Genomic DNA, 23,044 nt, shown 5'->3' with positions numbered 1-23,044 from the left:
TAGGCCTTTTATGTACCAGGGCCGCGGTATCTCTTTCGAACAACCCGCAGCCCCGGCAGGTGCAAAACGGACCCAAATTTCAACGTCATAATCTGACATTTTTTTGACAAATCTTCAACAGACGTTTAAAAGTTCTTGTGGTACGGTGGGTAGATTTTTGTCAAAATAAACACAATTCTCAAGTAAAACCATTTATTCTCCCATTCTTCCTCGGCCTAGCTCTGATGGTGTACCCGTCTGCGCAGGAGACGGAGATCGCGACGTGCAGTTTGATATTATCTAAGCTGCCTGCTGGTTCTAACTTTACGTACCGAAGGACCCATACTATTATGGTCTTTATTAGGGCTGTGGCGTATACTCGACCTAGGAAATACAAATACATAACAATAAATAGGTTAGTTAGAATTTTTCTTATCAGCCTGGAAGAAAGGGTAAAAATAATGTTATGTATGGCAATTCTTCATTTCTGAGTGTTGGTGAGAGACAAAAACTAATCAAACTATAAACTTTTACGGAAACAAATTGACCATGAGCCTTGACGCCATGTGACGTCTGTTATAAATTTAAATAAGATTAGTACACAAAACGACAGAAATAATATGTGTCCTATACACGAACCAAGTCCGGAAAATATTGGAACGATTTATTTTTGCATTTATTAAGACAAGGGCATAAGCGCTAGCACCGCATCGGACTTGAATCGTGACGAGGACTATAGAAAACAAAAACCTATAAATAAATAAGGGTAATAGCTATAAAAATTTTGCATCCAGATAACATTCCACTATTTAAGAAAATAATCACCTAAACAATCCATAGGGCCCAAACTGAACGGCACGAAGGCGTTAGGGTCTCGTTTCTTCACGTTCTCAGGCAGGAACCTCTCTGGCATCACCCTGTGCGGCTCCTTCCAGTGACGAGGGTCACGGTGCAGGTGGTGCAGCGGTATTACTAAGGATGTACCCGCTGGAAGGGTGATTTTACCTGAAAGTGGAGATAGCAAATATTTGGTCGAGTAAGTTGAATTATATGTACACCCTAAACTACCCATTTTCAAGGTATTCTCCAGATAAACTCCATCCAAAGGTTGTCTGGAAGAAATCGATGATTAGCGATAAGACCGCCATTTGTACTCTTCTTTGTGTATTTAACTATCCTGTGTTGTTAATTTTCTTGGTGTACAATAAAGCATAATCTATCTATCTATCATATGAATGAAGAATGCTTTTAAGTCCTGGATTGGACTGGGTGAAGATAAAAATTCCAAGCTTAAGTAGACTCAACCATTATAAATAAATAATAAAGTAAGTATCTACAAGGGTAAATAACTAGATAGACATTAGATGGACTGACGATTTAGCCAAGGTCGACATGGGCAGTAGTGGATGCAGATTGCTGAAGACTCAGCAGTGTAGCGAAGCTTTGGGAAGGTCTTTGATCAACTGTGGACGTTTTCGGCTGAGACTAGATAATTATGTACAAGAAGACACACACCAACACATTAGTCTTACATTATCGAACCTGTGCGGTTCCTTTAATCATCATCCTCCGAGCCTTTTTCCCAACTATGTTGGGGTCGGCTTCCAGTCTAACCATGTGCGGTTCCTTTAATATAAAAAAAATGTTACAGATTGCAGAGACTCCATACCTTCATTAATAGTAATCTCTTCCTCCACAGTCCTCTGTATGAGCGCAGCAATAGGGAAGTATCTCAGCGTCTCCTTGAACACCATGTCTAAGCTATGCAGCAGTTTCAACTGCTCACTGGTCACGGGGCCACTTGGACCTACCACCTCGATCATCTCTTTGTACACCTTTTCCTGAAATTGAGAAGGTGGTCCTTTTGTACGCCATCAAGAATTTATCAAGCTTATTACATTAGGTATTCTATAAACTTCAATATCCTACAATAAATATTATATTATTGCCATTCCATTATAGTTACATCAGTATTTCATTATCACACGCTAAACATAAGTTATCCGTTCTTAAGATTAAGGGCCAATTTGATCGATAGTCATTCACATAACAGTTGCGAATCGGTCATTCTAGGAAATTAAGCTCCACATTTTATTTAAGTACTTTCGACCATGTAGCTACAATCCTTCTCCGTTTGAGAGGAGGCCTGTGCCCAGCCGTGGAACGATAAAAAGGCTGTAACAAAATGTAGCTTCTTGATTCCTATAATTTTTATGTCCTGACAAAATTATTGCATAATCTGCGTAGTTCCGTATAAGTTCAATTAACTTAATAATTACGTTACTCTATACTTGACAATAATGCAAATGACTCTGATCAAATTAAATATTAACGCGGTGCTTACTTTATGAATAACATTAATTATTCAAGACAAGAGTAGTTTTACATTAATTGCGTATCATTAGATATAATTTTAATAATGACAGGTATGACAAATTGTTCAGTTGACCGGAAAATCACAAGTTTCCGCGTTATTATTGTTTATTTTTAATCACCTTCCTTTGGCTTGGTAGATCAGATACTATAGTGTAATCTGTGCTTATTAAAATGTCGTTGTTTGTTGCTTTGTAGCCTTTACGGCTCCGAAAAATTGTTTAACTGTTGGCAAGCTACCCTGTACCTAGATGATAATGGGCTGTACCTATTGTATCCGGACATGGGAAGAAGTTCTCTGGGACGCAGGTGAAAGCATGGACAAAAGCTAGTTGAAGTTGGAAACTTTCTCATACATAGACAAAATTGACGTTTTTACCTGCCAATCCGGTAAATGAGCAAGGAACATCAGAACTCCTGATGCGATTTTTGCAGCTGCCTCTTGACTCTGAAAAGTAGCAATACCAATATTGAATACACCATAGATAGACTCTTATTAATTTTAACATGCCTAGGTAAGAATCGTTTAAAATTAATCATCTCATCATTTACCTAACTTTTTCCCAAAGAACATGTTGATGTTGGCTCCCAGCCTTACCAAATGACTTATCTGTGGCAGTAATCTATCTGACCTCCTGAAATCAATTACTCGAGGGACCCGATACCTACCTGCTCTTACGACTGGTTGCCAAATAAACTCGCTTCTGACTCTCATGCTTGCAAATGCATCTACGCGAACCGACCGCGCTCATCGTTGCAAGATTTCATGATCGATCCCTACGGCTGTTTCTTAGCCATTAGCCCCATAAGTATGTTTTTTTTACATTATTCTAAAACATAATTCAAAAATTCCTCACCGTAGTAAACAAAGTAAAGGTATCCCTCTTAATTTCATTTTCACTCAAATCCCCTTGCAGTATATATCGATCCGCAACACCCATACATTCTTCATCAGGCGTAGTAACCTCTAAGGCCTTCCTTCTTCTTCTTACGATATCGCTGGAGAAATCATCGACCAGCTTCTGGAAGTACAGTTGCTTCTTCTTCTTCCCCACCAGCCAGTAGATGAAGGGTATTTGCAGCCACCATTTTGTCATTCTTTCGAATATTAGCTGGTACATGCTATGGGGTAAGCAGAAAAGTTAATTGATTTAACTGAACATATACGGCAGAACATCAGCCTACTACAATCTGTATTTCTGTAATCAATTTTCAACTTTTTCTATAAAGAGTAAGGTTCAATAATGATTGCAAAAACACAGATTGCAGCTCGATGTGCAGGATTTCCCAATAGACACTGGTTGGTGTACCTTCTTGGCCAAAAAAGGTCAGTCAACTTACTCTCGTGTTCTGGCAACCATTTCCTCCATTCTGTGCAGGTTTTGTGAATCTTCTTTTGACAATCCCATAAGAGTTTCTGAAACGAGATGATTACGTTAGTACATCTATGAGGGAGTGTCAAACTCTTACTGACTAAAAACCATCGTGTTCCATCATAGGCCTTTTATGTACCAGGGCCGCGGTAACTCTTTCGAACAACCCGCAGCCTTGGCCCTACTGGGCCCCGCTGATGTGAGAAAGTCCTTAGGTCCAAAATGTCTACCGTCATATAGTCTGTAAATTATATTGCTAACTTTTCACAGGAGTTTCGCCCGCGTCCCTTAGGAACTACTCCATGCAACTGGATATGAAGTCTTGGATAAATTGGCTATCTAACACTGAAAGGTTTTTTTCTAATCGCACCAGCAGTTCCTTGTAGTAGCATGTCCAAATAAACACAACTAAACTTTTCAGTTTTATAATATACATACATAGATTTTATGCTAAGGTCTATGTATGATTGCCGAATGAGTAATGCCATTAAAAGACAATTCCTGGTCTATAAAACTTGGATAATGCAGATCAATAAAATACCAGTTAATAGTGCAGATAAGCCATAAATTATCACTGCTGGTCAATCTCATTCCTTTTAATACCTAATAAATTGCTTGTCTAATAAATATGTTAATACTAATCAAGTAGGTATGACCCACCCAAAACAAAAATGTGAAAGACTGCCAAGTTCGATAATATGGGAATGCTTCGCCTATAAAAGAAGTGAGATCTGAATAAGTACCAAGTTCCATACACATACCTCAGTTTAAAATAGTTACTTTTTAATAATGTTACTTGGCAAGTTTTCACACACCTTGTTATAAACCTACTGAACGCAATGAATCAAGTATTTAATTTTCTATTAAAACTTGTCGGGTCGTTGGTCGGGTCGAATTTGGCCCGAAATGGTTCGTGTAATATAACCCACGGCCGGTGTGTCGCTTTTTTTGCTCGAACTTGGCGGACACACTGTCGTGTGTCTAGATCTTTACTCTTTTATGAACAATAGCTGTTGCACGCGCTTTCCCGCGCGTCCCGTGGGAATTTCATCCCGTAAACGGATAAAATATATCTTATGTCACCAAGGGATAGAATATACCTACCTTCGTACCTACCAACAGTGCAATAATTTTTCAAATCGATTCAGTAATTTCAGAGCACTTATAGCACAGACGCCAGCAGGTCAACCTCCCGAATCTGTCTTTGACCAATCCAACATTAACCTTACACTACTGTGATAAGATTGAAAATCGATTGAAGAAATTTGACAGATTGAGGCAGGTTGATGAGCTGCCGTCTCCGCATTATTTTGGTCTTTGAATGTCGCGAGCAGAAAAATATATGTTTCCAATAACTTACGATTAACACTCTGCGTGGTACACTTAACGACGTCTTTGAAAACATCGAAGGACACATTCGGGTCCTTATGGCTAAGGAACCTTGCGAGCTGCTCAGCCTCTTCATTAAATATAGGCGTGAAGTGTTCCACTGACTTCTTGTTGTAAGAAGGTTTTGCTGTCTTCCGTTGGTTGCGCCATGTGGGACCTGGAAGTTATTAGTAATCTCTATAATTGGTTGGAAATTGGATTGGAAATTCGCTAAGACCACGCAAGGACCTATTTTGAATGGTTAATTTAATGTCGGATTTACATAGTTCCTCCATTCGTTAAGTTTAATATATCTGAATAGATCACAAAGATATATCTGGAGTAAGAAACAATTTTTTTTTGCTTGCCCCTTCTTTATTTACATAGATATTAACATATTTACAATACATATCAAAAACTATCCAAGTAAAACAAAAGAAACAATTGGATTATATTTTTTTTGAAGTGCAGGTGCTGTATCTGAAATTGCGGCAGCAGAATTTTCCAGGCCGTCAATCGCGCGCTAACAGTTTTATCTGCAGTTTGCGGGGGCTTGTATGAAATCGATAGACTTTTTTGAAAATCAAGAAGTTGTACTTACCCCCCGTTAGAATACCATAGCCTATAAATGGTACAAGGAGCTCGTACAGTGGCCCTTTCTGGTTCACCTTATTGCTGGCCAGTAGTGTCTGGAAATTAAAAGTGGTTCTGTTTTATTTCTTACTGAAAATACTTCATACATCAATGCGAAACTACCTAACTTTATCTGTCTGTAAGTCTGACACGCTTTCACGAAAAAACTATTGAATAAGTTTAACTCCCGTAAATTAATTTAATTAAATATGGGTTTAAATATACAAGGTGTTGATTTGCATTTGTGCCATACTTCAGGAGGAGGACATAAAATACGTAAATAATCGATTGGAATTACAGTAGACGGGAAATAGCTAATATGCACTGTTTTTTTTGTCATTGTAATGTCGTAGTATTTCAGAAGTAATCCAATTTTATGAATGAAATTAATGAATAATCGTTGCGTATGCTTTGTGTTCGCGTTTGTGTGAGGGAGCAGTACGGTTTTGAGGCCAGTAACATACGCGCCGAGTTTGAAAACGGGTAAGTGACATTGACGAATTTCCGAAAAAAAATTAAAATCAAAAATTTTCGTACCAATTTTTTTGTTGATTTGGGTTGAGAATCATTAGTATAATCACGTCCTTGACTATGGCACGCATGCAAATCAACAGCTTGTATACTTACCCTGATATCAGTTGGGTTCTTGACACAAATATTGAGATCTGGTCCCAACCAGAATTTGAAGTAGTCTCCGTAAGTTTGGCACAGCGCTTCGATTTTGTTCAGGATCTCTGAAAATAGGAGAATAAATATTTTTAGGGATCTAATGAGTATCTTACGCCAGTGGTGACGCATTTGAAACCTTTATATAGAACTCGGCGCATTGGTATTAGGTATGTGTAAGTAGGTACCATGTGGCATTAGACATGGAGATTATTCAAGATATTCTTAATTTATGTCCTCATTACTGCGAACTGTTTAGTAATGGTAAAACTTGGTAAAACCCTATTACAACCACATCGCATGAAACTGTGAAATATATCCCACTTGCATGGTTACGTTATGGTGAAGATTTCAGCCCCAGTTCACCGACCACATAAACCCCATTTTACTTTTACTATAAACAAAGTAATACATATAGAACATTTTGAGCTTGGACTCTTAAGTATTAAAATACGAAGATGATAGATAGAGGTCAAACGTTAATAAACATGGTTAATCTTCAATCTCTAACACGACCCCAAGACCCCAACGTTTGCGCAACTGGAATGGACTAACTTATTTGCATGTTAACTGTCCGGTTCATCTCGGGTCATTGCATTTCTATTAGAACTGACCTATGCCTACATTAAACTAGTCGACAGGCACCATGCCCAAGAGGTTGACAGCATTACCTCGTTGGATCGCCATGCTAATCCTTTATCCAAGGTAGCCTGTTGGTCACGAGAAGTGTGAACCAGCCGTCTAGATAGATCTTTAAATAGGTTGTTGGCATTCGGACCCCACGGCTACGACCCGAGGGTTAAATCAGTCTGCAGACTTTTGAGATTTATCATCGGCCTTTTAGGTAATCTTCCCTCAGCTGGGGACATACCTCACATACAGAAAGAGAAGGTATGGCGTTCGCGCTTATTACAAGTCCTTAATTAAGTCCAAGCTTTTTCAACTATTATCTCCTTTACTATCAGACAGATTACACGAAGAAATACATATAACTTCAGAAGAGGTACTTTGGCACTTGCATGACCTGGAATGGCAGTTGCTTCGTATTTGATAGGCACCACCAGGCTGTCTGGACAAATTGTATTGTTACGCATTGCTCTTGGTGAGGTTGTTAGCGATTCTACAGCTAGCATTTGTTCGACAAACGTTGTCATTTTGGGGACATTTAAAAAATGTTCGCCCGCAATTTGCTAGAGCAAGTTCTAGACCAGAAGAACTAAAGCAAAGAATCCTTTGTGTGCGTCACAGCACCGTACAACGGTGGAATCTCGCCTTTGGAATCAAACAATAATGACGTAAATAAATAGAGTTATTCTCTTGCGACATATATCTAATGAACATGTTTGTCCCGAGCGAACTACCGTTAATTATAGCATCTGAGTTAATTACTAATATTAACTATTTAATTATTATTGTAAAGAATTTTCCGGTATAGGTGTTTTTGATATTCCGTAGACAGTCAGGAGTTCTTATATGATTTGCCTTTGTCTGTTCAAAGTAGGGTAAGTAAGAAGTTTGCTATTAAGCTGCGCTGTAGATTTTTCGGGAAGTAAGTATATTGTTTACCGCGCATGCATTCATGGGCTAGCAGACTCCTTGAGACATAGGGCTTATACAGGGTTACTGGTAAGTAGACCGCATCCTTTCATGAGGTGATAGTATAGGTCAATACGGACAAATTTGACCATGGGATACACTGGGCAAAAGTTAACCCATTTCAAGATAATCGAATTTCAAGATCAGTTATCTAGGTACACGTATAAATTCTTTGTCCGTATTGACCTATACTATATATATACTACCCCTGCCGATTTCGGCTATGGTGACTGCTTTCAGTTATCATTGAGAGAAGAGCTAGGATGATCAGCTCTTCTATGCGCCCTTTGATGGCTGCAGTACCCTATTTTATGTGTAAACGTGCGCGAGCATTGGCTGCACGTTAGGATACCGTCCACGTAGTTATAATGGATGGCTGCTGGTGTTTTAGCCTTAAGAGCATCACGCTTCGCATCCAGTGCGGATTTCCTTTGCTCTTCGAAATCTTTGATCGCATTTTTTAGTAGGCCTCTCCATTCAGGGCGGCAAATGGCTATTGTCTCCCAGTTCTGAGGATCAATGTTGCACCTTTTCATGTGTCTTTTCTGAACATCCTTGAAGCTTAAGAACTGGCCACCTTGTTTCCGTCTGCCGTTCTGGAGTTCAGAAAAGAAGATGCGTTTGGCCACCCTATCATCATCCATGCGTAGAACATGACCGCACCATCTGAGCTGTCGCCGCATCAGGTACGCTTCTATGCCGCAGACATTCGCGCGTCGTAGCACTTCGGTATTTCTAATCTACCTATGACCTATACTATCACCTCATGAAAGGATGCGGTCTACTTACAAGTAACCCGGTATATGTGGCTGCAATACACTAAACTGCAAAAAACAAACTCAATCCAACCTAATCCAACTCAGAATATGCACTAACTGTATTTTCAATGAATCCGTCAGATAACTCTTAATTAAGATTTTTATTTAATAAAAACGTCCGTTTCTCTTAAAAAACTATTTAATATGAAACTTAAGAGGACGAATTGGAATTTTTGGCGCCAAGGATCTCAGTTTTTCTCAGTAAATACAAAACGGATCAAAATACAACTTGGTTACCTGAAAGTTCATGATATAAACCTTATTTTGTTAGACGTAGAAACATGATTAGGTAACTTTTATAACAGAGAAAAATATATCAAACATACCTCTTTTTAAAAAGAGATTCACATATTATGGGCAAACGGGACCGATTTAAGCCTCTTAACTTTTTTAGTAGTTGAGTATATACATTCTCTTTAAAATTGTAGAAGGAATTTTTATCAAATTATCATTTCTAAATAATAAAATTACAAAACCATTTTGTCGCTTACGACTTTTAGTTATAAGCTAGCGCGCGTATTGTTATCCTCGCCCCGCTCAGACGCTCCGACCCCTTTTGGCGCCTTAGATGCGCGTGCCGGTTATGGAATTATTGTTGACCAATTCGTCGCCTTAACGTGAATTCGAGGTGAATTCATAGTATCTAAACAGTTATGTTAAGAACTTGTCGGTAAACGGCCGGAGGCCAGTTACTTTACATTGGTATAAGAAGATATACCTATGTAAATATTCTCTATTTCGTATTGTTTATCTAATATATCCCTTTGTGTATTATGCTACGTAAACAACAGTTTTATTGTCAGTTAATTGTATTCAAAATTTTATGGTGCAATAAAATCAAGACATAATTATGAATTGCATGCATTTCATTAAGATTCTGATTAATGTACATATTTAGTAGCTAGCGTCTACCTAGGTATGACGGAGGAAGCAGTCGTGGTGGCCTAGTGGGAAGCAGTCGTGGTGGCCTAGTGGGTAAAGGACCAATCTCTCAAGTATGAGGGCGCGGGTTCGATCCCAGGTTAGGCAAGTACCAATGCAACTTTTCTAAGTCTGTATGTACTTTCTAAGTATATCTTAGACACCATTGGCTGTGTTTCGGATGGCACGTTAAACTGTAGGTCCCGGCTGTCATTGAACATCCTTGGCAGTCGTTACGGGTAGTCAGAAGCCAGTAAGTCTGACACCAGTCTAACCAAGGGGTATCGGGTTGCCCGGGTAACTGGGTTGAGGAGGTCAGATAGGCAGTCGCTTCTTGTAAAGCACTGGTACTCAGCTGAATCCGGTTAGACTGGAAGCCGACCCCAACATGATTGGGAAAAAGGCTCGGAGGATGATGTCTACCTAGGTATGATGATGATGATGATGTCCTCCTAGCCGATTATCGGCAACGGCGACTGTTCTCATGTAAGGAGATTAGCCAACTACGCAGGACATATTATAGTGCACGAGCATTTGCGCAGACACAGGTGCACTCACTATTCCTTAACTCTCATAGCCCGATGGGACGGTAATCCGACACGACCGGAGAGAGATCAGGCGCAGGACCGACATTTACGTGCTCTCCGATGCACGGGTGTATCAATCACCAGCTTCCAGGCTCCGGGCTGCTTTGTGAAAGTCTTCTAAAACCCACAAAGCGATTTCGGCCCGACTCGGGAATCGAACCCGAGACCTCGTGCTTAGCAGCCGCACTTGCGACAGCTAGACCAACGAGGCAGTTATATAGGCAACGAGGCTAGGTATATAATGTATCTGAAGTGACTAAGTGCGAAATAAACGCTTTCACACATGATTCTTTCAGTTTTATTTATCTGTCAAACAATACAAGTTTGAGGAATGTGATAGGAGTGGCAAGAGTTCCTAATTTATTTTAATTATTTTAACATGCCACGGCCATCCCATATACTATGTTACATAATACACTTAATCTTTTCTATGAATTGAATTTACCTCGATGTCGATAGAGAATTGGATTTACCTCGGTATCAGAATTACTTGAGGTAGGTAAGTTAGCTATGCAGCCTCCATGGTACTTTCGTATCAATTTGTACATTGCAGCAGCTGCAACCCTTAAGTGGAAAATTATGCGAGTGCACGAAAAAAGCTGCTGGATAATATGGGAGAAAAAGAAGTTTGTAGAAACAGTCCACTAGTTTCGAGCTGGTTTGTTTACGTCAAGTCACAAGTAGGTATTTATGAAATTTTGTATGCATAAGTTACGTCGAGATATCTAAGTTGGTAATTGTAATACGGGCTACAAATTTCTCCCCGTACGAGAAAAGACGAAGAGACTTTGATCCATCCCTGAAATTTCCAATGATAACCAACAACTTACCTCCAGGATTCACCATGAAGATGAGGGCATTCCCAAGGATGGGTAATGCTGGTGGCCCTGGCACCTTGGCTGCCAGCTCCAGCATACGTCTGTGAGTCCACCTCCAGTACAGCCAGCCAATGGCAGCCGCTGCAGCAATGCCCATTAGTGGTTCGAACCACATGTTGATGGCTGAAAGTGACGGTACATGGTGGTAGAAACATATACTATACGTATATTGAGAGACAATATTTCGACGGTATGAGAGAGCAAAATTTGTAACATCCTAGTAATGTGGTAAATGCCTTTCTTAAGTAAGGAATCCACTCGTGACCAAAAGGCTGGCCTATACTTCGGCCAAAGGATATGCATTGCCATCCAGCGTGGTAATGCAGCCAGCCTTTTGGGCACGATCCCCGCTGACAGCGATGCGGATGAATTTTTTGATAGGATTATTCCCCCTTTTTTATTTTTGTAAATAGAACCCATCCAAGACAAAAATGTGAAGGGTTGCCAAGTTCGATAATATGGGAATGCTTCGCCTATAAAAGAAGTGAGATGAGATCTGAATAAGTACCAAGTTCCATACAAATACCTCAGTTAAAAATAGTTACTTTTTAATGATGGTTCTTGGCAAGTTTTCACACACCTTGTTATAAACCTACTAAACGCAATGAATCAAGTATACAATTTTCTATTAAAACTTGCCAAGTAACATCATTAAAAAGTAACTATTTTTAACTGAGGTATTTGTATGGAACTTGGTACTTATTCAGATCTCACTTCTTTTATAGGCGAAGCATTCCCATATTATCGAACTTGGCAACCTTTCACATTTTTGTTTTGGGTGGGATTTCATTTATTTTTGTAAGGTTGTTTATTTTATTTTTTTCTTATGATTAAGTTAGTTAAGGAAATGTCTCATTTATACTATCTTTCAGATTTTTGAATATGCACTATGCTTCTTACAAAGAAATGAACTAGATTAACTAAATGGACTAGATTTACCAACTGACTGACATGACATGTTATCATATATTATGTTCGTGGATCAAAGTTACACATTCGTTATTTTCGAAAGTGACTCACACTTGGCCGTTTTCAGATTTTTACTTTACTTTGACTAAATACAAACCTTTGTAACGAATTTCAGATCGGTACGACCATTCGAAGATATATTATATAAATTTAGTTCGTTTTAGTTCCTTAGGGGTATAAATTTACACCGGGTATAAAACACCTTCATTATTTTGAAACTGACTCACACTTGGCCATTTTCAGATTTTTCCCTTTACCTTGACATAAAGACCTACCTCCATGCCAAATTTCAAGTCAATACGACCATTGGAAGTGGTCTAGGTTTTTGATGAGTGAGTCAGTCAATCAATGAGTGTATAGTATAAATTATAAATTTAAAAAAACCCTCGACCCAAAAAGCTCGCAATTATTATGACAAAAGGTTAAAAACGCTAAACCCTATAAAAAGCAAAAAATAACTTTTAACACTAAGTAAGTACCAACTAAAGCATGTCAGACTATACTAAATTTTGTCGTGTCGGGGGACCGCTCTAATTTATTAGCCTAACGTTAGAAGTAATTATATACTACTACATTACATATACTTCTTATAACTTTTTATATAATTTTGTTTAGATACGTGTTTTTTTATACGAATGTTGTAATTAGGTAGGTATCATTTGATTTATGTAAGTATTTTTAAAGGTAAAAAGCGGTCCCCCGACACGTCAAAATTTAGTTTAGTCTGACATGCTTTAGTTGGTACTTACTTAGTGTTAAAAGTTATTTTTTGCTTTTTATAGGGTTTAGCGTTTTTAACCTTTTGTCATAATAATTGCGAGCTTTTTGGGTCGGGGGTTTTTTTAAATTTATAATTTAATTTTATTTCATGCTTTTTGAAGGAGCTCCTTAATTTTTCCTTCTTTCATTTAATTTCTTTTATTTTAAGATGGGGTCGCTATATGCGATCTCGGCCATAAGAAGCTGTTTAACAATTCTCATGACAAACTGGCTCTGGGAGAATTGCACAGATTGAGAAACAACAAAGATTAACCTTTGGTCATTCTAGATTTTAAGCAAAAATATAAATCGGTTTATCCGTTTCATTCCGGCATTCCAGGGTTTTATCCGCCACATCCCATTTCCAGCATCCGGTTCTCGTCAATGAGAAACATGAAGAGAACTCGTCAAGACAAATTCAACGAGCCCAAACTCAATGGGTTTAATAAGAGGCAGTTCAGGGTTACGTCTCCTATCTTCGTGTCCTAACAGCAGACCAGCTCAGTGGTTCCAGAAGACATTAGTATTTCAAATTTCAGATCCCACATATGTTTGCAAGTAAACTGAGCGTGTAACATTCCTATCACACCTAACAAACGAGCTGATGACCTTGAAGACCTGAACCGATTTCCACCAAACATAGCTAAGAACACTCCCGAATGACATTCCTTTCAAACAAAAAAAACCGCATTACAATCGGATCATCCGTTTTGGAGCTACGATGCCACATACACACACACACACACACACAGACACGTCAAACTTATAACACCCCGTCGTTTTTGCGTCGGGGGTTAAAAAATAGCGATTTTCTGACGTCAATATCTTTAGACCTACAAAAGATATATTAATGAAATTTTGTATTTTAGATAAGTGAGAGGGTCTCAACAGATACTAGAAATTTGATATGCGCAAATAAAATAGATTTTGAGTTATAGGGGGGTAGAATTTGGCCCGAAATGGTTCGTGTAATATAACCCACGGCCGGTGTGTCGCTTTTTTTTGCTCGAACTTGGTGGACACACTGCCGTGTGTCTAGATTAAGCAGTAAATACTGTGTATGTGACTTATATAAATTAAATATTTATAGAATCGAATACGTATTATAAATGAGAAAGTACCTAACATTATGCGGGTGACAATCTGTTGCGCTTTCACGCCAAAGCTACTGAACTAATTTAAATTTAATCTGGTACGTATAGCTTTGATAAAAATTGAATAGAGATAGGCTACTTTTTGTCTGAGTGTGGGAACGAATTCCTGTCTAAACAACTATATAGTAAAGAAATACTTACCCTGAAAATTTTTCAAGAATTTTCACAAATTATGCTCCTCAGAACGATTTGCAGGAATTAAAACACTTTATATACACAATTCCTTTTATATCCACGACATGAAAACAGAGATTTACTAAATTAAGTGAGACCCAAACACTTGGCGCCAAATAAATTAACCAAAAGTTATTTAGAAACTTTCCTAAAGCTGTTATTTTTTTTATTAAATGAGGTAATATTATAACCAGGAAGGCTTTTTTTCGTAATAGGCCTTTTCACTGCTCCACTATTCAAGCGAGTATGGTCACTATAGAACCTCTATATGAAATGAATTCCACGCACGACTATGGACATGGTATTTACCATTCCACTGACCAACTATATAGTGCATTACGAAGCATAAAATAAGTTTTTATATATACAGGCTTTACGTCAAACTAACTTTATGGCCAGTTTGCTAACAATTAGCTTGAATAAAAAGTACTTATGACTTATGTGATATTTTTTTGCATTTTCATTGGGTACCTATGTATGCGTAAAGTGTGTAGGCATGCACAATGCAACTAAGTGTAATTGTATGTATTAAATAACTGGTCAGTTGCATAACGGCTGACGAATGACTGGACATAAGATCCTTGGGTCAATTTTCTGTCCTGCAATGTAATTGGGGTTTTCCGTGTCTGTGTAAATGGCTAGTTATTTTCCTGTAGCTCTGCTCGTTTTAGATGTTGTTTATTGTGGTCGATAGCTCATATGCAGCTGAGTAACTCTTCATCAAGCAGAGTGAAAGCAGACTACAATATATTTTAAGAAAATATGGGAAGGAATGTCTGAGTTTTATTGATAAAAAAAAACTACTAATACCCAACTTTGTTCATTCTGGAAATTCTTGAGTCGTCGGTAGATCCTATTCTAACAATCCTAAAGCCCTTTTAAATGTTTTAAATTTAACAGAAGTAAGAGTCCTGAAAACTGTAATTTAATATTGGTGAAGGAAAACATCATGAGGACAGGTGTCTTAAAGTCTGAGTAGGCAATAGTAGGTTGTAAATTAGGTACCTAGTTAAATAATTTTCTTAACAGATGAACATAAACGATAACCGTCGCATCTGGTAGCGCCCGTCGTGCGCCTAATCTCCCAGGTCCCAGGTGGTACCAGTGAAATCAGATCCTATAGATACCCTATATTTACCCACTATGAGAGTGAAGAAACTTGAGCGCACCTTTGCCTGTCCTCGAGCACAAAGTCTTAGGTTAATATTTATAATGCCTAAGTTGACACACCTACAAGTGTTCAATTCAGTTCATTGAGAATGGTCGTGGGTCTAAATTCGGTCCAGACGGTTTTTACTACCTAGATTTCATAAAGGCTGTTCACACAAATAATGCCCGTCGGTTCATTCCAGTGATTAAGCAATTTACATAAGTTGGTAAGATTTCTCAAAATCTCGTGCTCGTGCGTAGTCACGTAGATATACCTACCTAAACACATAATATACCTACTTAGTTCGTTTGTCATGTTGTCCACGTTTTAACCTTAATAAAACAGAATCCCTGTTTTGTATTCAGGACTTATTTTGATACTTATCTTAACGACCCAAATTCTAGGTAAACGGTAACAAACACTTTCCTCTAAATAGTGTACGTTAGTGGCTATTCTAGTATGACAAATAAGGAGTTGTCGGTTGTTGAATGACGAAGCGGTAGCTGCGGAAAGAATTTATAGTGGCTTATTTTAAAAGATGAGCATGACAAGAGATGCGTTAACTTAGATACCTAACCAGTAATGACGTAGAGCCTGCCTAGTTTATAAAAGTTATGCCTAATGTTTCCAAGGATATGTTATTTCTTGAAGTAGCATTATGTAGGTACGTTAGAGCTGCGTAATACGTTCCTGCGTAAAAAGTTCTTGAAGTTAGCATAGGATGCTTGAACTTTTTCAAGGAATACAATTAATTGATGTCAAGTAGCCAATATTATCAAAGATTCTGAAGACTTATTTCATGACTTGTGCAAGTATTTTTTTTATTCAAACCAAGCTATTATACCAAGCTATTATACTATACTTGATACAGAATTCTAGACTATTAAGAAAAAAACGACTTTAAAGCATTTAACCATCGAAGTGAAAAATGCGTAAAACGGAATCTATTCAAACGCGACACGGTTGTGTCAAATGTCAAACAAACAAACTGTCAAAGTCAAACGAGTTTAAATTTTCAAAACTTTGGTGTGTTTAGCGGTCGAAACTCGAAATTTATGAATCTAAAATAATAATTAACGCTAGAATAATATAATAAACAAATTCTAAATCGCTAACAGAAGCAGGAACAAAGGTGCATATTTTAATTTGATAACGACAAAAAAATTCTAGAAACATATTTAGGAATGAGTCATTTTCACCGGTTATTTTGAAAACGCGTTTACCGATTTAACGTAATTAATAGTTAAACTGTGTTTGTTCGAAATATTGTGTATATTATTGTATATTTTAGTACCTTTTCTGACAATAGCCTAGTTTTTTCATAGTTTTTATTAACGTGTGTGTTAGACAAATAATTTTGAGAAACCGAATCGTTTTTTTGTAAATTCTTGATCATTTTAGGTCAGTGTGTCGTACTTTAAAAGAACTATACGCTTAAACTAAAAAGTGTAAGTATGTTAAACTTTGAAAACTTAGTTAAAGGTAAACAAATCAGAGATCAAGTAATGAATTACTTTATTCAAAAATGTATCCACACCATACCCATCAATCGTATTGTATCAAGAACAGTGTTAAACTGCACTTCCAATAACATGTATTAAAGTCTAGAATTCAAATGGTAAAGTATTTTTTTTAAATAAATTTCTGACAGTCTGCTAACCTTTCCAAGACCTGGGTAACTTTGTTGGGGAGATGGGCAATCACTCCACGTAATACACTGTTGCTCATGTGGTTAGACTAGAAGCATTCCCAAATATAGTAAACAAAAGGCTAGGCAGCTCATATTTCTTTTCAACCAATTTTCAAAAAAGAAGAAGAGTATCTAAATTTGGATATTTGTGTATTCCAGATGCCATCAGTATACACATTCTCCCGCAGCGACAATGAGATCATGCAGGAGTTGCTCCGAGTGTTCAGTTCTGGTCGGGGCACGGCTCGGGAACAGTGGAGCATGCAGGCGGAGCTGCTAGTGGAGCCTGTCGGATGGGATGCCTTGTGGAAACTGTCCAAAGATTTCTGTAAAAAGTTTGGTACGTTTAAGTAATATCTAGACTGGAAATTGATGCAAAGTGATCTTAATATCATTATTTGAGCATGAAAAAGTTTAAACATTACATTATTTAATTCAGACATTTTATGTTTATATAATCTTAATATTTTAACCTTAATTTGATTGAAAAAAAAAAATACAAATAATCAACTTGAGAACCTCCTTCTGTATAAGAAGTCAGTTAAAAGTATGCTGTATCATTGTTCTAGAAATTGAGACCCATAACTTCATTAAAGATTCAATAAATAACCTTCAACCTGTTTATCACACTCTTTAATTAATAAATATTTTTAAAAAGGTGATAAGCTTTTTCTGATAAATAACACAACAAGAAGAACCCTGCCCTACTTTTAACAACTGAAAAAATGACTGTTACTGCTATGCAGTTTATCCAGTTTATGTTGTAGTTTATTTATTTATTTTTAGTTAATATTGAGGTAAAAAAATACTTACTATATTTTTCCAGAAGTGAGATTCCCCTGCATTGCCTACATCACAGTGACCTCAGTAGACTTTGAGAACCTGTCCGCCTGCGTAGATGTGCTGAGCGTACAACATGAGTCTGTCTCTCTGCCGGAGAACATCGTGGATGTGCCGCTTATAGAACTGTGGCCGACCATGAAGCAGAGAGAACAGTGTATTAATGCTGCCACTACGGCTGAGTTTATTGATTTATTGAGGTCAGGAATTAATTAATTTATATAGCAGTTTATTTATGTACACAGTTACACAAGTATACTGCCAATTTCTTAAGAATTTCTTCCAACAAGGTGGTAATGGGAGAGTTAGAATTAAAACAGATGTAGACAGACTGTCTCAAAAGAAAAGTAGATATTAAACCAATTTATTCTCAACTTTAACACTTATTAATTACTTAACTATTTAATTTAGTTAGCATTGTATTTTTCGAACTAAACTGAAACTCAAAATCTGTATGGGCTGTTAAATCAGGACTTTTCAATACATAAGACAGCATGCGAATTGAGGGAGGCTAATAGGCTATTTTTAAGTACTTTTTTTTATCCAGGTGTGTGAAGAAGTTCCATCAGAACACAGGTGTAACCGCTGCCGGTGGCTAGTCAGAGCAAAAACTTAAAATTGAATTCTTACAAATGTACTAATGTTACAGATTCTATTACAACGACATCTGGATGCCGTGGGACGATGCAGACGACAAGGTTCTACTACCAAACACAATAGAAGAACGCATGCAACTCTGGTCTGACATGCACAACGGTAGCATACCGAACTGTGTGGCCCGGTCCATCACGCTGCTGAGGAACAGTGCCATAGATGCCCATGAGAAGCTCCGGCAGCTGGACTCCTCGCTGTGTGAGGGGGACCTGGCTAATGATGATGGTAAGTGTGTAATATAAACATTGTAAAATGACATAGATAATATTGATAGATTTTCTTGTTAGGCCTCGGCCTCGAATTTTGCGGGTAGCGGGGCGGCAGCGGCGGCGGCGCGGGAGGTCACCGTTTGACTGGAGTGCACCGCTCGTTGCCCGCTCCCGCGCCGCTGTATTCGAGGGCCGGTCCATTTGATTATACGCGTAAGATCCTGCCGCTCCCGCGCCGCCGCCGCCGCCGCCCCGCTGCCCGCAAAATTCGAGGCCTAGGCCTTAGTTGTTCTGAAGAGGTAAATTCTTTGGAACTATGCAACACTAGCAGCTCTTTTGGAATGAAATAAAATCTTGAGACCTAAAAGAGTATTATTATAGATAAATAATTTTTCAAGTCATAAAATAGTCTACTGCTACTACTATTAAACTGAAGAGTCTGTTTGTTTGCTTGCTTATACACTCTAACCTCTGGAACTTCTAGTCACTGATTTGAAATACTTTTTCAGTTTTACATAACCCATTTATCGAAGAAGGCTATAGACTACTCTTTACCTTACTACTAATAGTAATTAAGCGGGTAAGACTACGTGCTCTTCTTCTACAGAATCCTTTAAAAATATAACTACATACATCTTAATTAAATCTCTTTACAGACTCCCTTCTTCCCCCGAACTACATATCCTTATGCGCGGAGATGAACGCCCGGCTCGACGGCCTCATGTCCAAGTGGACGCTATACGAGAACTCGCTCATCAGAGAACAGTACCTCGCTAAGGAACGCTCTAAGTGGCAGAAGAATAAGAGTAAGAAGAATGTGAGTTTAAAATGTACCTTACTTTATATAACTACGATAGTCTGGAGTTTTCTTTACTATTTTTCCTGAGATAGGTCTTTGAAGTTTAGATGAGGCACGTGATGTTTTTCTTTTTGAACATATTTATTTACAGTCTTTGCTAATCAACACTTGTTTCAGTGTAAAAAAATTACTACTGATCTCTAAGTTAACCCTTTGTAAACAAGGGAACCTAAATGTTCTAGGTGACTACCAAAGTACAAATTCATACGTGTATTACACATCGGATTGAATCGAAAATTTCATAAGATTTATGTCGTCCTGCCTGCGAAAGTCTTGTCGAGTCACGAGGTTTTATCTCTAGCTCTATGCTATGCTATGACTCCATCAAAGCAGAGCGGAGCAATTTCGTTATTTAAATGTCATTAAAAACAATGTCTCCACTTACTCAGTAGTTTCACTGAGCCGAAAAACTCTACTGTTTTATTTTATTTATATTGGGTCTAAGTTTTTAAGAAAAAATGGATTAATTTCCAGGTAGTAGCCCTCTGGCAGGGCGGCTCAGTGTTCGAGTTCGGCGAGATATCGAAGTTCCTGGTCTCCCACTTGACCAACGAGTATACTCTGAGCGTGATGACGTCACCGGAGGACGCCCTGCTGCTTGAGCCTGAGGAGCTGGTGGTCTGCAGCAGCAGCTACCAGCTGCCTGAAGTGCCGCTGTCCAATATTAATATTACGAGTTTTAATGGTAAGTTTATATTGATAGTGGTTTGTTTTTTATCGACTTCTGAAGAAGCCGATGGTCAATAAGCTGTAATTTTAGAATATGCATTTTGTATTCACGAAAGCGGGTGAGCCACATTTTCATATGCTGTATACTGCACATTTTCTTTTGTATCACTCGGCGACTCGACCAATATTGACACTCCTCGGCTTACACATTCAAAGATAATATATGCATGAATATGCATATATACACACACGAGTACCTAAAGCTCATCCGCTTACATGAGATATAAACTTTATATCTATACTTATTTCAAAACTTTTTAAATGTTAATTTTCTAAAGCGCCTACTCAAAATATCTCAACAACTTCACCCAACTATAACAAATTGTTCCACATTCCAGGCGCCACTCTCCACGCATCAGACATGCGTTCCTGCCTCCTCATGCTATCCGACGACTGTCGGCTCCGAGAGCTGACGTTACAGTGTGCTTCAGTCAACACGGTCATTGTGATGAGAGCAGGAACTTTACATATAGCTCGCTGTAATATTGCTGACCAGTCTAGCAGTTCACAGGTAATATCTACCTTATAAGCCTTTTTATCTGACGTGTTTTGAACATCTGTGGCGGACGTTACAGGTAGTTTAAGCCAGAAAATCCGACATTGAGAGGACGATTTAGTAATGAGTCCGGGAAACTGGTTTGTGGAGGTTAGACAGGCAGTCGCTCCTTGAAAAACACTAGTTCTCAGGTGCATCCTGTTAGACCGAAAGGCGACCCCAACATACAACATAATTGGTACTTAAAAACGGAATGGAAAGGAACAGTAAAAACTTTTTACTGTCCCTCTACAGGGCACAAGCTTCTCAAACATAGAAGAAATGATCGTTAATCACCATCTCGATGATTCAAGACGTTTTCCTTCACCTTTATTCAGTTATTATTAGTGTCCAAGATATACATATAATCATCGGCAAGGATATTGAGCCCTGACCTTCACCTGCGCAGAAGTGATTTATTGGTTTATTGCCAAAAGTGTACAGTGCGCATAGCGATCCCCACTCTTCCGCCGAGAGCTCATTATCCGTGCCGATAACTATACAAAGTGTTATTAGTATTTATTTAGATATTTCTCTTTCAGAGTGACTTCGCACAGGGTTTGGTCGCGATGGCTGGAGCAAAGATTCTTATTGAAGAGTGCACGTTTGATAACTTTTACTCTGGAATCGTCGTACATAAAGGAGCTCAGGTAAAGACTAATTTTATTAATTTGTATATCTGAACTGCAGCTTTGGCTCAATAACTTTTCCACCTTCATAGTGGTATTCCTTCTGGTGTTTGGACTAAACAACCTACGTTCTCAGAACTTACTTGCCTGTTAAGGCATTCCAATTTAAAAAAAAATGAAATACGTACATACAAATTTGACTACCGGTGATGTCATAACGAAAAATCTCTAATAGTCCAAATTCCATAAGACATCTGATAATCGGTGTCCGACTTTTTGTAGGAGAAAAATATAACACACTGATGCCGATAGTGCAACGCACACGTCCTACAAAAAGTCGGTAAGATCGTCCTTCAAAAATCGGTACGAAAGTCTGTCGTGGGTGGGGCAGCATAGGTGTCAACCAACCATCCTTTTTCACATTTTTTAGGTGGAACTAAGAAACTGCACGATAAAGAACTGTGGAGTAGGCATACAGATGTACGCCGGCTCTCAGGTGGAGCTCAACGAGACCGTCATCGCCAAGTGCTCGGAGCAGTGCATCCGATGTGAGATGGACACCACTGTCGAAGAAGGCGATAAACTTGCTAACCTTAATGGGTAAGGACTTTATTTTATATATTTATTTATTACACTTTGCATACATACTACAACAACAATGTTCGAAGTCACACACATCGTATTTTTACCCATAAAAGTATGGTTAACGCGCGTTCGTTCGATCAAAGACATAAGTTAGATGGATGTCGAGTGTGAAACAGAAAATGGCCTTCTGCAGATTTCCATTCATATAAAAAGATTAAAACATAAAAATAGGTTTAATGTTTTATTAAGACAAACCAAAATAATTTTCGCATAAGTAATGATTGACGTAGGTATTTGATCACAACACTTGGGAGCGCAAAATCGAAAGAAGTATCTGGGTATGATTTCAATAGCAATTGATTTGCATTTGGTATTGAGTCACTGATTATTTTATTAAGGTACATTTTGACTTTACATTAAAAATATCAAGTAAGTCGTATATCATATTTTTTGTAACTTGTATTGTTTTAATATCATTTCCTTTTTTACTTCACCCAACAAACTAACGATTTACATACTAGGTAGGTACCCACTTAATTTTATATCCTAAATAATATCTATAAATGTTAATTAGTTCCTTTGTTTCTAATTTCAGCGTCGAAGGATTACTAGTACATGCAAACTGCAAAATCGGCTCCGGTAAGCTACAGAATGAAGTTTTAGTGGTCCAACAAGACGTAAATATATGAAAAATACATATAATTTATAACACAGCAGACAAGTGGTAATTATTTATATATTTTGTCAGTCATAATGAGATGTTTTATGTAATTTTAATAATGATTTGCGCCAAATAAGTTTGCAATTCTGAAGTTAGCTATTTGACACCTCATGCATGCGATAGTGTTTTATTTTCTTTTTACTATTGTGAAGTCAATATTAGCCAACTTCGGACAAGCCATCGATATATTATGTA

At 38.0% G+C, this 23,044-nt stretch overlaps 2 protein-coding genes across 3 annotated transcripts; one reads left to right on the top strand and one right to left on the bottom strand.

Moving 5' to 3' along the window:
- Positions 1-175: 175 nt before the first annotated feature.
- Positions 176-14,582, bottom strand: LOC124639880 (cytochrome P450 4g15-like). Its single transcript, XM_047177388.1, has 11 exons — positions 14,216-14,582; positions 11,145-11,315; positions 6,354-6,460; positions 5,695-5,782; positions 5,086-5,271; positions 3,694-3,769; positions 3,210-3,474; positions 2,732-2,800; positions 1,649-1,820; positions 805-984; positions 176-363 (listed from the first exon to the last, which is right to left on the bottom strand). The coding sequence occupies exons 2-11, from the start codon at positions 11,305-11,307 to the stop codon at positions 179-181; spliced, it is 1,491 nt and encodes a 496-aa protein (XP_047033344.1). The 5' UTR covers positions 11,308-11,315; positions 14,216-14,582; the 3' UTR covers positions 176-178.
- A 1,814-nt stretch (positions 14,583-16,396) lies between these two features.
- Positions 16,397-22,844, top strand: LOC124639808 (protein nessun dorma). Of its 2 annotated transcripts, none has more exons than XM_047177286.1 (10): positions 16,397-16,530; positions 17,248-17,428; positions 17,915-18,128; positions 18,578-18,807; positions 19,448-19,608; positions 20,125-20,335; positions 20,718-20,890; positions 21,457-21,564; positions 21,974-22,143; positions 22,724-22,844. In XM_047177286.1, exons 2-10 carry the CDS (start codon positions 17,248-17,250, stop codon positions 22,815-22,817), a joined length of 1,542 nt encoding a protein of 513 aa, XP_047033242.1. In that variant the 5' UTR covers positions 16,397-16,530; the 3' UTR covers positions 22,818-22,844. The 2 variants fall into 2 exon arrangements, with proteins under 2 accessions (XP_047033242.1, XP_047033243.1); XM_047177287.1 differs by lacking the exon at positions 16,397-16,530 and adding an exon at positions 16,680-16,846.
- The last annotated feature ends 200 nt before the right edge of the window (positions 22,845-23,044 follow it).

Source organism: Helicoverpa zea, chromosome 19, assembly GCF_022581195.2.
Source record: "Helicoverpa zea isolate HzStark_Cry1AcR chromosome 19, ilHelZeax1.1, whole genome shotgun sequence".
Taxonomy (NCBI): Eukaryota; Metazoa; Arthropoda; class Insecta; order Lepidoptera; family Noctuidae; genus Helicoverpa; species Helicoverpa zea.
The sequence above is the reverse complement of the archived record's forward strand: the minus strand, read 5'-3'. Positions and strand labels throughout refer to the sequence as shown.

Excerpts from the sequence above, each read along its gene's own strand:
- LOC124639808 (XM_047177286.1), top strand. The coding sequence starts at position 17,248 with ATGCCATCAGTATACACATTCTCCCGCAGCGACAATGAGATCATGCAG. Across the intron at positions 17,429-17,914 it reads AGATTTCTGTAAAAAGTTTG|AAGTGAGATTCCCCTGCATT; the intron begins GTACGTTTAAGT and ends ATATTTTTCCAG. Across the intron at positions 18,129-18,577 it reads GAGTTTATTGATTTATTGAG|ATTCTATTACAACGACATCT; the intron begins GTCAGGAATTAA and ends CTAATGTTACAG.
- LOC124639880 (XM_047177388.1), bottom strand. The coding sequence starts at position 11,307 with ATGTGGTTCGAACCACTAATGGGCATTGCTGCAGCGGCTGCCATTGGC. Across the intron at positions 2,801-3,209 it reads CCTTTACTTTGTTTACTACG|AGTCAAGAGGCAGCTGCAAA; the intron begins GTGAGGAATTTT and ends GCTACTTTTCAG. Across the intron at positions 1,821-2,731 it reads CTCATTTACCGGATTGGCAG|GAAAAGGTGTACAAAGAGAT; the intron begins GTAAAAACGTCA and ends TCTCAATTTCAG.